Source organism: Balearica regulorum, chromosome 15, assembly GCF_011004875.1.
Source record: "Balearica regulorum gibbericeps isolate bBalReg1 chromosome 15, bBalReg1.pri, whole genome shotgun sequence".
Classification (NCBI taxonomy): domain Eukaryota; kingdom Metazoa; phylum Chordata; class Aves; order Gruiformes; family Gruidae; genus Balearica; species Balearica regulorum.
This window is the reverse complement of record NC_046198.1, coordinates 15,135,565-15,147,741: the sequence shown is the minus strand read 5'-3', so window position 1 is coordinate 15,147,741 and position 12,177 is coordinate 15,135,565. Positions and strand designations below refer to the sequence as shown.

The 12,177-nt window shown below is 38.3% G+C and overlaps 1 protein-coding gene across 11 annotated transcripts in view; it reads left to right on the top strand.

The window, feature by feature from the left end:
- The window catches only part of TRRAP (transformation/transcription domain associated protein), a 96,989-nt gene that overhangs the window by 38,023 nt on the left and 46,789 nt on the right, over positions 1–12,177 (top strand). For all 11 annotated transcript variants that reach the window (XM_075768055.1, XM_075768060.1, XM_075768057.1 and 8 more), the window contains 12 exons: positions 32–213; positions 498–696; positions 1,114–1,242; positions 2,938–3,204; positions 3,762–3,968; positions 4,865–5,023; positions 5,107–5,241; positions 5,421–5,531; positions 6,822–6,968; positions 9,000–9,213; positions 9,893–10,018; positions 11,387–11,533. In XM_075768055.1, the coding sequence (XP_075624170.1) occupies positions 32–213; positions 498–696; positions 1,114–1,242; positions 2,938–3,204; positions 3,762–3,968; positions 4,865–5,023; positions 5,107–5,241; positions 5,421–5,531; positions 6,822–6,968; positions 9,000–9,213; positions 9,893–10,018; positions 11,387–11,533 (2,023 nt within the window). The remainder of the gene's footprint in view (positions 1–31; positions 214–497; positions 697–1,113; positions 1,243–2,937; positions 3,205–3,761; positions 3,969–4,864; positions 5,024–5,106; positions 5,242–5,420; positions 5,532–6,821; positions 6,969–8,999; positions 9,214–9,892; positions 10,019–11,386; positions 11,534–12,177) is intronic.

The window sequence follows — 12,177 nt, the reverse complement described above, 5'->3', positions numbered from 1 at the left end:
CTGTGCATTTGTCTTGTTTTGCTTTTGACAGATCATAAGTATTATTGTTAAGAATGAAGAATGTTGGTTAGCAAATCAACATTCCTTGGTGAATCAGCTGAAACGTGTATGGGTGAGTGAAGCTTTTCAGGAGAGACATCGTAAGGAGAATATGGCTGCGACAAATTGGAAAGAACCTAAGCTCTTAGCGTATTGCTTATTAAATTACTGCAAGTACGTAAAAACATTTATTTCCTATAGCTTGTGTACATTTTTTTAAATTTTGAAAATACTGTAAAGGTATACAGGGGCACTAAAAATGGCTTGCAGTTATTGAAGAGAAAGCTTAATATATTTCATAATACTGCCATTAGCTCTAAACCCGTGCCTCTGGTACTGCCTCCTCTTGGCTCTCTGCTCATTTAAAACCAAGATTAGTTTCTTCACCAAGTCATCAGCGTAGTAGTTTGGTTTGGGTATTTTTTCACAGAAGCTTTTTATTTTGTGTGTTTTTACAGAAGGAATTATGGTGATATAGAGTTGCTCTTCCAGTTGCTTCGGGCTTTTACGGGTCGATTTCTCTGCAATATGACTTTCCTAAAGGAATACATGGAAGAAGAGATCCCTAAAAGCTACAGTATTCCTCAAAAACGGGCTTTGTTCTTCCGGTTTGTAGACTTCAATGACCCAAACTTTGGAGATGAGCTCAAAGCCAAGGTAACTAAAGCAATTAAATCACAGAAGCCTGGTATTTAGGTTTAATTTTCTTCTTGGGAACTAGGGCAACAAAACTTGCTTACTTAAATGTCAATGAGTTTGATAATTGGCAGAGCCATTTAGGTGAAAATATCATACCTGAAGCAGAGTGATAATAAACAGAGACAGCAATTCATCTTGCTTTCAGTGCTAACTACTTGAGTTTACACTTTCTAAGAATCTTTGCCCTTGGAAGGGGGAAAGAGGTGGAAAAAATCTGTGTGTAGCTTATCTATTTCTTAAGGTTTTATTTATAGTTTCCTTTTGTAACACAGTGTGTCTAACACACAGGTTTGCATATGACGTTACTCAAATGTTGACTGTCATTAGAAGAATCTGGTAGTTGAATATAAATGGGTTTTCGTTTATATTCTGTAGGTGCTGCAACATATCCTGAATCCTGCTTTCTTGTACAGCTTTGAAAAGGGAGAAGGCGAACAGCTGTTGGGACCTCCAAACCCAGAGGGAGATAATCCAGAAAGCATCACTAGTGTTTTTATAACAAAGGTAACAACCCTTGTTTATGTTAGTGTTTGAAAATTAAAACAGAAGGTTGTTCGTCTGTGGTGACTTGACCCTGGCTGGAGGCCCGGTGCCCCCCAAAGCCGCTCTATCACCCTTTAGCTGGACAGGGGAGAGAAAATATGATGAATGGCTTGTGCGTTGGGGTCAGGACAGGGAAATCACTCAGCAATTACCATCATGGACAAAACACACTTTACTTGTGGAAAAATTAATTTATTGCCAATCAAATCAGAGTAGACTAATGAGAAAATAAGCCCAAATCTTAAAAACACTTTTCCCCCACCCCTCCCTTCTTCCTGGGCTTAACTTTAGTCCTGGTTTTCTCTCCCCCCTCCCCGCCAGCAGCACAGTGGGACGGGGAGTGGGGGCTGTGGTCAGTTCATCACACATTGTCTCTGCTGCTCCTTCCTCCTCGGGGGAGGACTCCTCACATTCTTCCTCTGCTCCATTGTGGGGTCCCTCTCACGGGAGACAGTCCTCCATGAACTTCTCCAGCATCAGTCCTTCCCATGGGCTGCAGTTCTTCATGAACTGCTCCAGCGTGGGTCCCCCATGGGGTCACAAGTCCTGTCAGCAAACCTGCTTTGGTGTGGGCTCCTCTCTCCACAGGGCCACAGGTCCTGCCAGGAGCCTGCTCCAGTGTGGGCTTCCCACAGGGTCACAGCCTCCTTCAGGTGTCTCCACCTGCTCCGGCGTGGGGTCCTCCATGGGCTGAAGGGGAATCTCTGCTCTGGTGCCTGGAGTGCGTCCTGTCCCTCCTTCTGCACTGACCTTAGTGTCTGCAGAGTTGTTCCTCTCACATCTTCTCGCTCCTCTCTCTGGCTACAGTTGCTCTTGGTGTGGTTGGCTTTTTTTCCCCCCCTTCTTAAATGCGTTATCCCAGAGGTGCCACCACCATCATTGATGGGCTCAGCCCTGGCCAGTGGCAGGTCTGTCTTGGAGCCGGTTGGCATTGGCTCCGTCGGACATAGGGGAAGCTTCTAGCAGCTTCTCACACAAGCCACCCCTGTAGCCCTCCCGTTACCAAAACCTTGGCAGGCAAACCCAATACATCCTCTCACTTTTCAATCCTGATCTGAATTAGTGGTGCTGTTTCTAAATACCTTGATGAGTTACATCAAATCACATTGTAACTTTGAACTGTTGTGAGATCCATCAGTAGGATTGGACAAGAATTTTCACTTTATGATGTCTTTAGGATTTGAATGTCTGTCTTTAGAAATAGGGCTTACATGGCTGTAATCCCAGTCTTTTTCATAAGCAAAACTTTCCACAACTAAACATCAGTATCTCTGTAATTCATGTCGACTTCATTCAACCAATTAGCTTAGCAGTTATAGAATAGATGATGTTGAAGATGAGGGTTGGGTGGTGGTATGTGGGGTTTTTTCTTTTTTCTTTCTCTGCTGTGTTAGTTTGTTTTTTCCCTTAATATAGATTAGCACTTTGGAAATTCCTAGATGTGCTCATTATTTAAAAGCTGTCACCTCAAGAGGTTGTTTTGTGAGTATTAAACTGAACCAAAAAAGTGGTTATAGTTATTAGTTGTCTTAAAAAACACTCAAAAAGCAAAAAACTTGGACTTTGCTCCTATAGATATTAAAGTTGGGTTGGGTTTTTTTTTGTTTTGTTTTTTCTCACCTTCCTCCTCTCCTGTTTGATCATCCCTGGGACTAGGTACTTGATCCGGAAAAACAGGCTGATATGCTGGATTCTCTCAGGATATACCTCTTGCAGTTTGCCACGCTTCTGGTTGAGCATGCTCCACATCACATTCATGACAATAACAAAAACCGGAACAGCAAACTCCGACGCCTAATGACATTTGCTTGGCCTTGCCTCCTGTCCAAGGCATGTGTGGACCCGGCGTGCAAATACAGTGGACACTTGCTTTTGGCACACATCATTGCAAAATTTGCCATACATAAGAAGATAGTTCTGCAGGTATTGACTACGGGCTTGTATTCACACATTTAAAGGGATGTTGATAAGTTCTGTAGTGTGTTTTCTTTTATTTTAAAATGCAGAGTAGAGGGTGCACAGTAGTTTTGGATGCTTAGTATACAAGTAACAGCTAAATTCATGTGCAACAAACAAATACAGAAGCAGTAAAGTAAATATTAATACGTATTTATTTGGGGATAGGAGAGTATAGAAAGAAGTTTGAGGATCAGTGTAAAGAGAGAGAGTAAATGGGGCAATGAAAAGTCCTTTTGATTGAATTAACAAAACTGGTAATGTTCCCTCATTTAAGAGACAGGCATTTCAGTTGAGACAGAATGTGGAGACCAAAGGAAAACTTAAAATTGGACAGTGGAGAGGGAGGAAGAAAAAGGGAACTTAAGGGAGACAGAATTATACATCATATAGTTACCAAATTATGGGCCTTTAGGAGAAAAAAAATGTGTTGTTTAGAAAACGTATGTTGTAGTTTCTCTTTCATTACAAATGTTTTATTTTTGTAAATATGTGTAATGTTGATCAGAAACTTTGCTGTTTAGGTTTTTCATAGTCTTTTAAAAGCTCATGCAATGGAGGCCCGAGCTATTGTCAGGCAAGCGATGGCGATTCTGACTCCAGCTGTGCCTGCTCGAATGGAGGATGGACATCAGATGCTGACTCACTGGACACGAAAAATCATTGTGGAAGAGGGCCATACGGTTCCCCAACTAGTCCATATTTTGCACTTGATAGTACAACATTTCAAGGTACTTGAACCACTTTCTGTGGTAGTTGCTGTATTTCAGATATCAAGGAGGTAAAATGGCAGCTTGATTAGAAAAAAAACGTAATCTGATTTATATGGTTTAGCTTCAAAAGACATCGCTGTCTGCAAAGATATTGATTTAACACTGAAACAACGATTACAATTAAATAGCAAGCCACTTATTAATCTTTATCGGAATCGAAGTTAGAACTCAAACTGTTAGGTGAAAGTCTGCCAGATGAATTCATTGCACATGCATTAGCAGTGCCCTTTAACAGAGCTGGGGGGATTCTTTAAGAGTTGTTCAAAAAAAGTGCAGAACCATATTCTTTTCCATCTTCCAGTAATCCTTGTTTGTTTGACTTTATATATTCTGTGGGGTTAACTAGGTAACTTTTATTTCCAGCTAATGTATGTTGGGAAACATTAAACGCGTGGGGGAATGCTGCAAAACATCAGTATAGGAGCAGTTTTGAAAATGCATATTAAAATATGACCCAAAGTGACAGCTAACTAACATGGATTTAAGTAACTTTTCAGGAATCTATACCTCAGTGCATTTTGAAAAAATATCTGAGTGTGTCCAAACGTGAGTTGTAGCTCTCTAAAAGGATTGGGAAAAAATTGGAATGATTGATCCTTGAGAGAAATTGGGTATCTTCAAAAGAACATTTTCATTTGGGTACATGAAATCGGTAGTCACTACTGAAAGTTGTGGCCAAAACTTTATTTTCAAAGCACCGGTTACTTTTCTGAATTGCAAAATTTGAACATGGCGCGCATTTAGCGAACTTTGGGATTGAAGACTTTTACCATTTTAGTTTATTTTGACTTTGTAGTTTTTGTGTAGAATTTTATTGGTTAATGGCTAACATGACTGTGAAACCATCTTTTCAGGTTTATTATCCAGTGAGACATCACTTGGTTCAGCATATGGTTAGTGCCATGCAGAGACTGGGCTTCACTCCCAGTGTTACGATAGAGCAAAGAAAATTGGCCGTGGATCTTGCTGAAGTAGTTATTAAATGGGAATTGCAAAGAATTAAAGACCAGCAGGTAGGAAGTCTAAATGAACTGGTAAAGATTGAACTGTTATACAGTTAAATGCTTTTTTAACATGCACATTGTTGATATTTCAGCCAGATTCAGATATGGATTCAAGTGCAGGTGGAGAAGGAGCAAGTTCTGCATCATCTGCTGTTAAAAGAGGATTGTCTGTTGATTCTGGCCAAGAAGTAAAACGATTCAGGACAGCTACAGGAGCAATAAGTGCGGTAAGAAAAATTCAGGATTTGTTTAGATACTCTGAAATTGTAACCTGCACTAAGCAATTTAGTGTACTTGTTTTTTCCACATAACTCAAAACTCCCTGAATTGAAGGTTATACTTTTAGAAAATATTTTGTATCTGTTCTGCTTGTTGTTACCCTCTTTTGTGTTTTGTATACGTGCAGGTGTTTGGACGTAGCCAGTCCTTGCCAGGAGCTGATGCGCTTCTTTCCAAGCCGATTGACAAGCAGCATACAGATACAGTCGTGAATTTTTTGATTAGAATTGCTTGCCAGGTAGTGTGTTTATTCTGATATGCAAATACCAATGTGGCATTAGTAGCCAAAACCATAAACCCCTCTTTTCATAAGAGTCCTTTTATGCTTGGATTATTGTAGTGTTTGTAAACTTTGTTTTACTGAAAGGTTAAGAAACTTTAATGTGAAAGTGTACAAAAAGTAAAATGTTTTTATTTTAAGGAGGAAAGAAATTAAATTTGGTAACCAGTTTCTGTACATTTTTCATTTCACAAATGATGGATATTGTTCACGAGAGGTGTGCTTTAGCATCTTATTGTTGGCATTGTACACTTATAGCTTGATGCAGGGAGCGTGCGCTTTGAAATTAAAGCTTTAAATGTGAACAGTTCCAATCCAGATTTTGAAATTGAAAGAGTCTCCGTTTTACTGTACTGTTGATCACTTGTAGCATTTTGTTTGTTCTTTACTTTCTCTTTTCAAGCGAGTACTATATCAGGAGTGACATGATTGAAATAAACGTGACTGTAGAATTTGGCAGGAGCGAGGCAAAGACTTCAAAAAGTTCACATAAGTGTTTTTTCTTAATTCATTCATGTATTTGCCTGATGCTGCAAAGAGTGCTTGTTCTGTTGCCTAGATGTAATGGCAAGAGTATTTTACCCAAAATCCAAAGAATATTCAGAGAGTTTAATAGGGAAAGATGATGACAATTATGTATCTAAGGATAACGATTGTAATTGTATTTTCAAAATCAAATACATGGAATTACTTTTTCTCATGCAGCATGTGGATGTAAGGCTTTCACCAAATTTTGTTACGAATTAACTTTTCTGGAGTGGGGAATATTAGCTGGGTGTAGCTCAAAGCTGATGAATTTTATGACTTGTGCTTCTGCAGAAGACTCAGCTGGGAGGCAACATGGGATTTTATACACCACAGTCCATTGCACAGAATGGATGTGCTCTTGAAGTATAAAGATGAATTGAGTAGAGAGCTGCGTATGTTTATGGACACCTTGCAAACAGAAAAGATTAACCATCTTGAGCGTGTTCGGAGTTGTAGTAGTAACGCATGGGATTAAACTTTTTTTAATATACCTTTGATGGGTGGTTTGGGGTAATTAGCTAGCAGTTTAGACACTAATTCTTGTGTTTACTATTAGTTGTCAGCTTTTTATGCAGTTAAATACTCTGTGACTATACTGATAAAACTACTTAAGCTTATCCATTTCAGAAATAAGAAATTATATGCTTGCTTGGAATGTATAATAAATTAATGAGTTGGTTAGAAAAGGGTGTCATTTTGTTAACTCTGATTAATTGCCAGGTAAATGACAACTCAAACACTGCTGGATCTCCTGGGGAATTGCTGTCTCGACGCTGTGTCAACCTTCTGAAAACAGCTTTACGACCAGACATGTGGCCAAAGTCAGAACTGAAGTTGCAGTGGTTTGATAAGCTGCTAATGACTGTGGTAGGTAACGTTCTAGTCCTGCAGGTCTTTAGGTTTCGCTAGCACATATGTTGATTTGAATACTAGGGTTATCCGGGTGCTAATTTTTACAGTCTTAATCTTTTCTTCTTTGTAGTGAAACACATAAGTTAAATATGTGAATTGCATCAGTGATTAGAATCTGTATAGCTGAAGTACTTACAAATATTAAAATAGATGTAGGAGCAGGTGGAGTAACTTCCTGTATTACTTTCCTTTTGAAATAGGTTGTAGTTTGCTTGTTTGGATGGCCTGCTTGGTAGTGGTAGGTTTTTTGTTGGTAGGAAGTTTTACAAACTGAGATTGGTTTTGTTGGTTCGTAGTTTTCTGACTACATTATGGCAATATGACATTCACTGAAAGGCTAGCTTCCTGTATTTGATGATCAACATATTTAGTTTATCATCTGTATGCTGTTTACGTGCTTTTTGCCATATGATAAGTTTTTCTACGCCTATTTTATTTGTATCATGCTATTTAATAGACTAGCAACTCTTACTGTGTTAAATTTTTAGGAGCTCTCTTGATGTCACTTTTCTGGGTTTTTTTTGAATACTTTTAGAAACTTTAAAACGTCTTAAGATTGCATGAAAATTTGCAGTGGTCTGTTTTTTCCAAATGTTGATCTACATGTTCTCTGATTTCATAATGCTGTTGTCTTTATGGAGACAGTCCTTGAAAGGGCAAGTATCTACTTTCATCCTGTTCTCCTGTTGGAAGAGTTTTTGATGTGGCTCCATTTGTTTTGGGTTTACAAGCATTGATAGTGCCCCAGGGAGCTCATATTTGTTGCTTTACTCATCTTTTCCTAAGTAGTGTGCAACCTGTGTGAAAATTGCCATTTAAATTCATATTTTTTTCCTGTTGATGGCATTAGATAGCCTACAACAGGAAGAACCGTAGTCAGTTCCAACCACTCTTCACAAGGATTACCTCCTACTCATCTTCCTTACTTACACAGTTGCAAAGCTATTTAAGTGCCAGGCGATGGAGGCTGTGCAGTAACAGCAGTATGACGTGTGGAAAATCATGACTTTGAGTGATTTGTCTGCACTGAGGACAAAGTTGTGCATATCTGTGCTGGCTGCTGAGAAAGAGCTGCATGTTATGTACAGACCAACGTCGCCCTCCCTTTCTGGAACAGAGGGGAAGGTGGTGGAGGTGTAAAAGTAACAGTGGAGAGTGCAATTCAGAGAGTACACGGGCTTCCAAAACGTGAACTGCCATCTTTTTCCTCTGCCTGGACTTGGGAGAGGTGGACATAGTGCACCATGTCTAAGAGTGAGCCAAAATCAAAACCTAGCCTGCTGCGCTTCTCCTTGCTCCACCTCAAAGCAAATGCACTGTACCACCCCTCAGCCCTGAGGAAGGTGGCCATAGTTGATGTTTACTTAATACAAGGTTATGAGCCCTCTGGAACAGGAATTTTATATCTTAATTTTATGCTAAGTGGCATCAGTTATACAGGAGGTTCACAAAAAAGAATGTAGTTTCTGCAGCAAACAGACACATTTACTGTCTTAATGATCATTTTGTAGGTTTACAAAGATATGTCTAGGAATATTTCGTTTTAATTATTATTTTTTTTCCTTCCAAATATCCCCTTTTCTAACCTTTAAGCTATAACTTACCATAGAGCATGCTGTCTTAGCTCTTCACTTAAGGCCTGTCTCTGAAAGATGTCAACAAAGACATAAAACATTATCTTCTCTCAAAAGCATCTCTATCCAGCAAGTTTGCGGGCAGCTTTCAAAACTGAGGACAACAAAAAACATCAGAAGTAACATGCTGTAAATGCTTAAGTAACACTTTTATGGTTAAAGATTTTATAGCACATTGTATTTTACAGTTTTATATTGTATGACTTATCCAAGAGATGGACATGAAACATTGCTGGTGTAGAAACCTCAACCTTATTACAGGGTTTCAACAGATTTAATCTGGATTGAATAATCTGTGTAATACTTGTGTGATTTCCCCCACTCACTGCCTTTTTGTATATGTTCTCTTTAGGAGCAACCCAATCAGGCCAACTTTGCCAACATTTGCACTGGCTTAGAGGTCTTAAGTTTCCTGTTAACTGTTCTGCAGCCCCCTGCTATCCTTAGCAGCTTCAAACCCCTGCAACGAGGTGTAGCAGCTTGTATGACTTGTGGAAACACCAAGGTTTTGAGAGCAGTCCACAGTTTGCTTTCGCGCTTGATGGGCATTTTCCCTACTGAACCAAGTGTGTGGTATTTTCTTCCTCCTTTTATCCTTTATTGCTGCATAACTTAAGTGATTAAGGGTGGGGTAAAGACATTCTTTGGAATGTGCTAATATTCTGTTTTATGATTCCTGCATTTAATGGTCCATTTTAGCTTGCACTTTCAACCTCTGTTTAAAAAAAGAAAAGCTGAAATAAGTGATCGTGTGGAATACATCATTATCCATTGACATAAAAACTTAATAACCTGTGGCTGTCATAACTTTGGTTCAAGAAATGCACGCTGTAAATTTAATGTATTTTTGCAGTTATAATTTTTCAGCTTCAGAAGTGCAATCTTTTAGTTGTTAAGCTTTGCTGTTTTGCTAAAACAAGAGAGATAAAGTGTAAAAAGACAGACAGTAGGTGATATGCCATGTCTTAATATATACTAATTTAGATAATATTTTCTTTAAAAAAAGTAATTCAGACTTCTCACCAAAATAAATTATTTAGTAGTGGTACATTATTATAGAAGACATACAGGTTGGATAATAAAGAAGTTTTATATAAAGGAGGGATCTGCTTGTGTTACCTTGGTTTATCAGCAGAATTATGTTCTGTGATGGTATAGATGACTGTATGTTCACATTGTAACTGTTCTTTCCTTGTTCTGTGGCTGATGTTACCAAAAGTAAACACAACTCTCTAAACGCTGCAGGTACCTCAAGTGTAGCTTCAAAGTATGAAGAGCTGGAGTGCCTTTATGCTGCAGTTGGAAAGGTTATTTATGAAGGCCTTACTAATTATGAAAAAGCCACTAATGCTAACCCTTCTCAGCTCTTTGGTAAGTTTCCCGCATCTCTAGTAGACGTAGGTTGAGTGCCCATTTTTATCTTTGTCATGAGCTTTTATTTTCCATAAGGAAATAGAAATCTGGTGTCATGCAGAGGAAGCTGTGGGAAGCATTTGGAGCTGACTTGAGAGACGAGCTGGGGATGCCTGTCATTTGTGAAGAAAGGGACTGGGAGGTTCTTTGCATTCTGTCTTCTCCTGGTAGCTGACTTGGGAACAATTATTGGAAGTGGGGAGCTGCAGCAGTGCTAGATGGAAGCCTTCTCTATTCAATATGCATAGAAAAAAGATGTAGCATTCAGATTAACCAAAATATAAAGTAAAAGTTAGTGGAAACGTGTTACGTGGAAAAACCAAAATCCCCTGGGTACTTCTCTGAGATAGAATGGAATATTTCAAAGAAACAGTGTAAACATTCTTGCATGTTATTGCCTTATACTTTCTTTTTCTGTTGTTTTTAAAGCCTCATTTATCAGCTGATTTAAATAGTGTAGGAAGATTTATTTATAGATCTTGAATTCTCACTAGGTAAGAAATTACAAAAATACTATTTTTTCCTTGAGTGAGCAAATCTTAATTTTTAGCATTTACCATTCTGAAGAGCAGAAATGTTCTTTTCTTGTTATTTATACTTATTTAACTGGTAGAGAGCGCAGCCACATAATACGATGACAAAGATATTTAGGAATTATCCAGTTTGGCCGAGAACTGGTTGTGTTGGTAACACAGACCTGAAATTGCACAATTTTGGAAGACTGCTGATTTGAATGGCAAATGTCCTTCACGATTCTACTCTGTGATCTGGGTAGATAGTTGTAATTTTGCTTCGGGAATTGCCTGTTTGTCAGATGGTCAGGACGTACTTTATGACAAACTCACCAAGGAAGATGTTTCTTACGCTGTGTCCAGAGCTCACTTAAAAGCAGCACTGCAATCTTACCATCACATGATGCAAATCTTATTAATTCCGTGTTTGAGGCTGAACTTTGTGTGCCAAATTTTGTGTTGCCTGATTAACTGTTTGTTTGTTTGTTTTTGTTAAAGTCTTGGAGAACTATCTGCTCTCAGTCCCTCTCTTTCTGTCCTCCCTTTCTCCCCCTTGCCCTCCATCAGGCACTTACATACAGAACTTTCAGATATTTAGATTAATGGAAAAATAACTTTTTAGTCTTAGACTAAAGACTAAACTTGAGACTGAAACTTTTCTTCAAATCTGTCTGGATTTTTGTAACTTCTAGTCCCATGCTTCTTTCATGGTAGGACAAAATACTTTTGTGGAAAGAGAACATCCCGATTGAAAACCTTACTCCGGTCATGCTCAATCTAAGTTTTATTCCTTAACTATTGTTTTTATTTATAGGTACTCTAATGATTCTGAAGTCTGCATGCAGTAACAATCCCAGCTATATTGACAGATTGATTTCAGTTTTTATGCGATCTCTGCAGAAGATGGTCAGGGAACACTTAAACCCGCAGGCTACAGCAGGAACAGCAGAAGCAAATACAGGTATTTCACATAGATATAAAAGTTAATGATTAGAAGTGGTATAAAGTATTAAAATCTCCTCATCCTAAAGGGATTTAAATGATTTTGTAGAGTTTTGTGTGTATTATTAGGTGTTAAAAAATACTTCAGCATTAGTGAGAAATATTACTGATGTATTGAAGGATAAAAATGGACTTTTGAGTTCCTGTTACCTGCTTAATATATGAATTTGGGTATTAACCCAAACATTTCAGTGAATGGTTAATGAATATTTGTTGAGCTACAGCATATATAGAAATATTGAAATTCTTCAAGAGTTTATAACATTGAGGAGAGGGGGGCTGACTCTTTTTGATTGTTCTATGCTTCTACTTTTTTTACTCCTTCCTATTTGATGATATTGGAAATTGTGAAATTAACTTGTTGGAGCTGATGCTTTTGTTTTTATCTTAAAAGAGCATCTTTTTCAGTCTTTACAATTCTGTCTGTGACACATGAATTAGGTCATGAGTCATTGAAAAAAATCAGATGTTCTTGTAGTGGAAAATCCAGTGCTAGTAAAGAGCACTGTAATTTATTAATGAAAAAGCTACTGAAGAAAATACTTGGAAAGAATTGCTGCTGTTAGATTCCCAGCCCATATTTTAATTAGGTAAATGAGAACC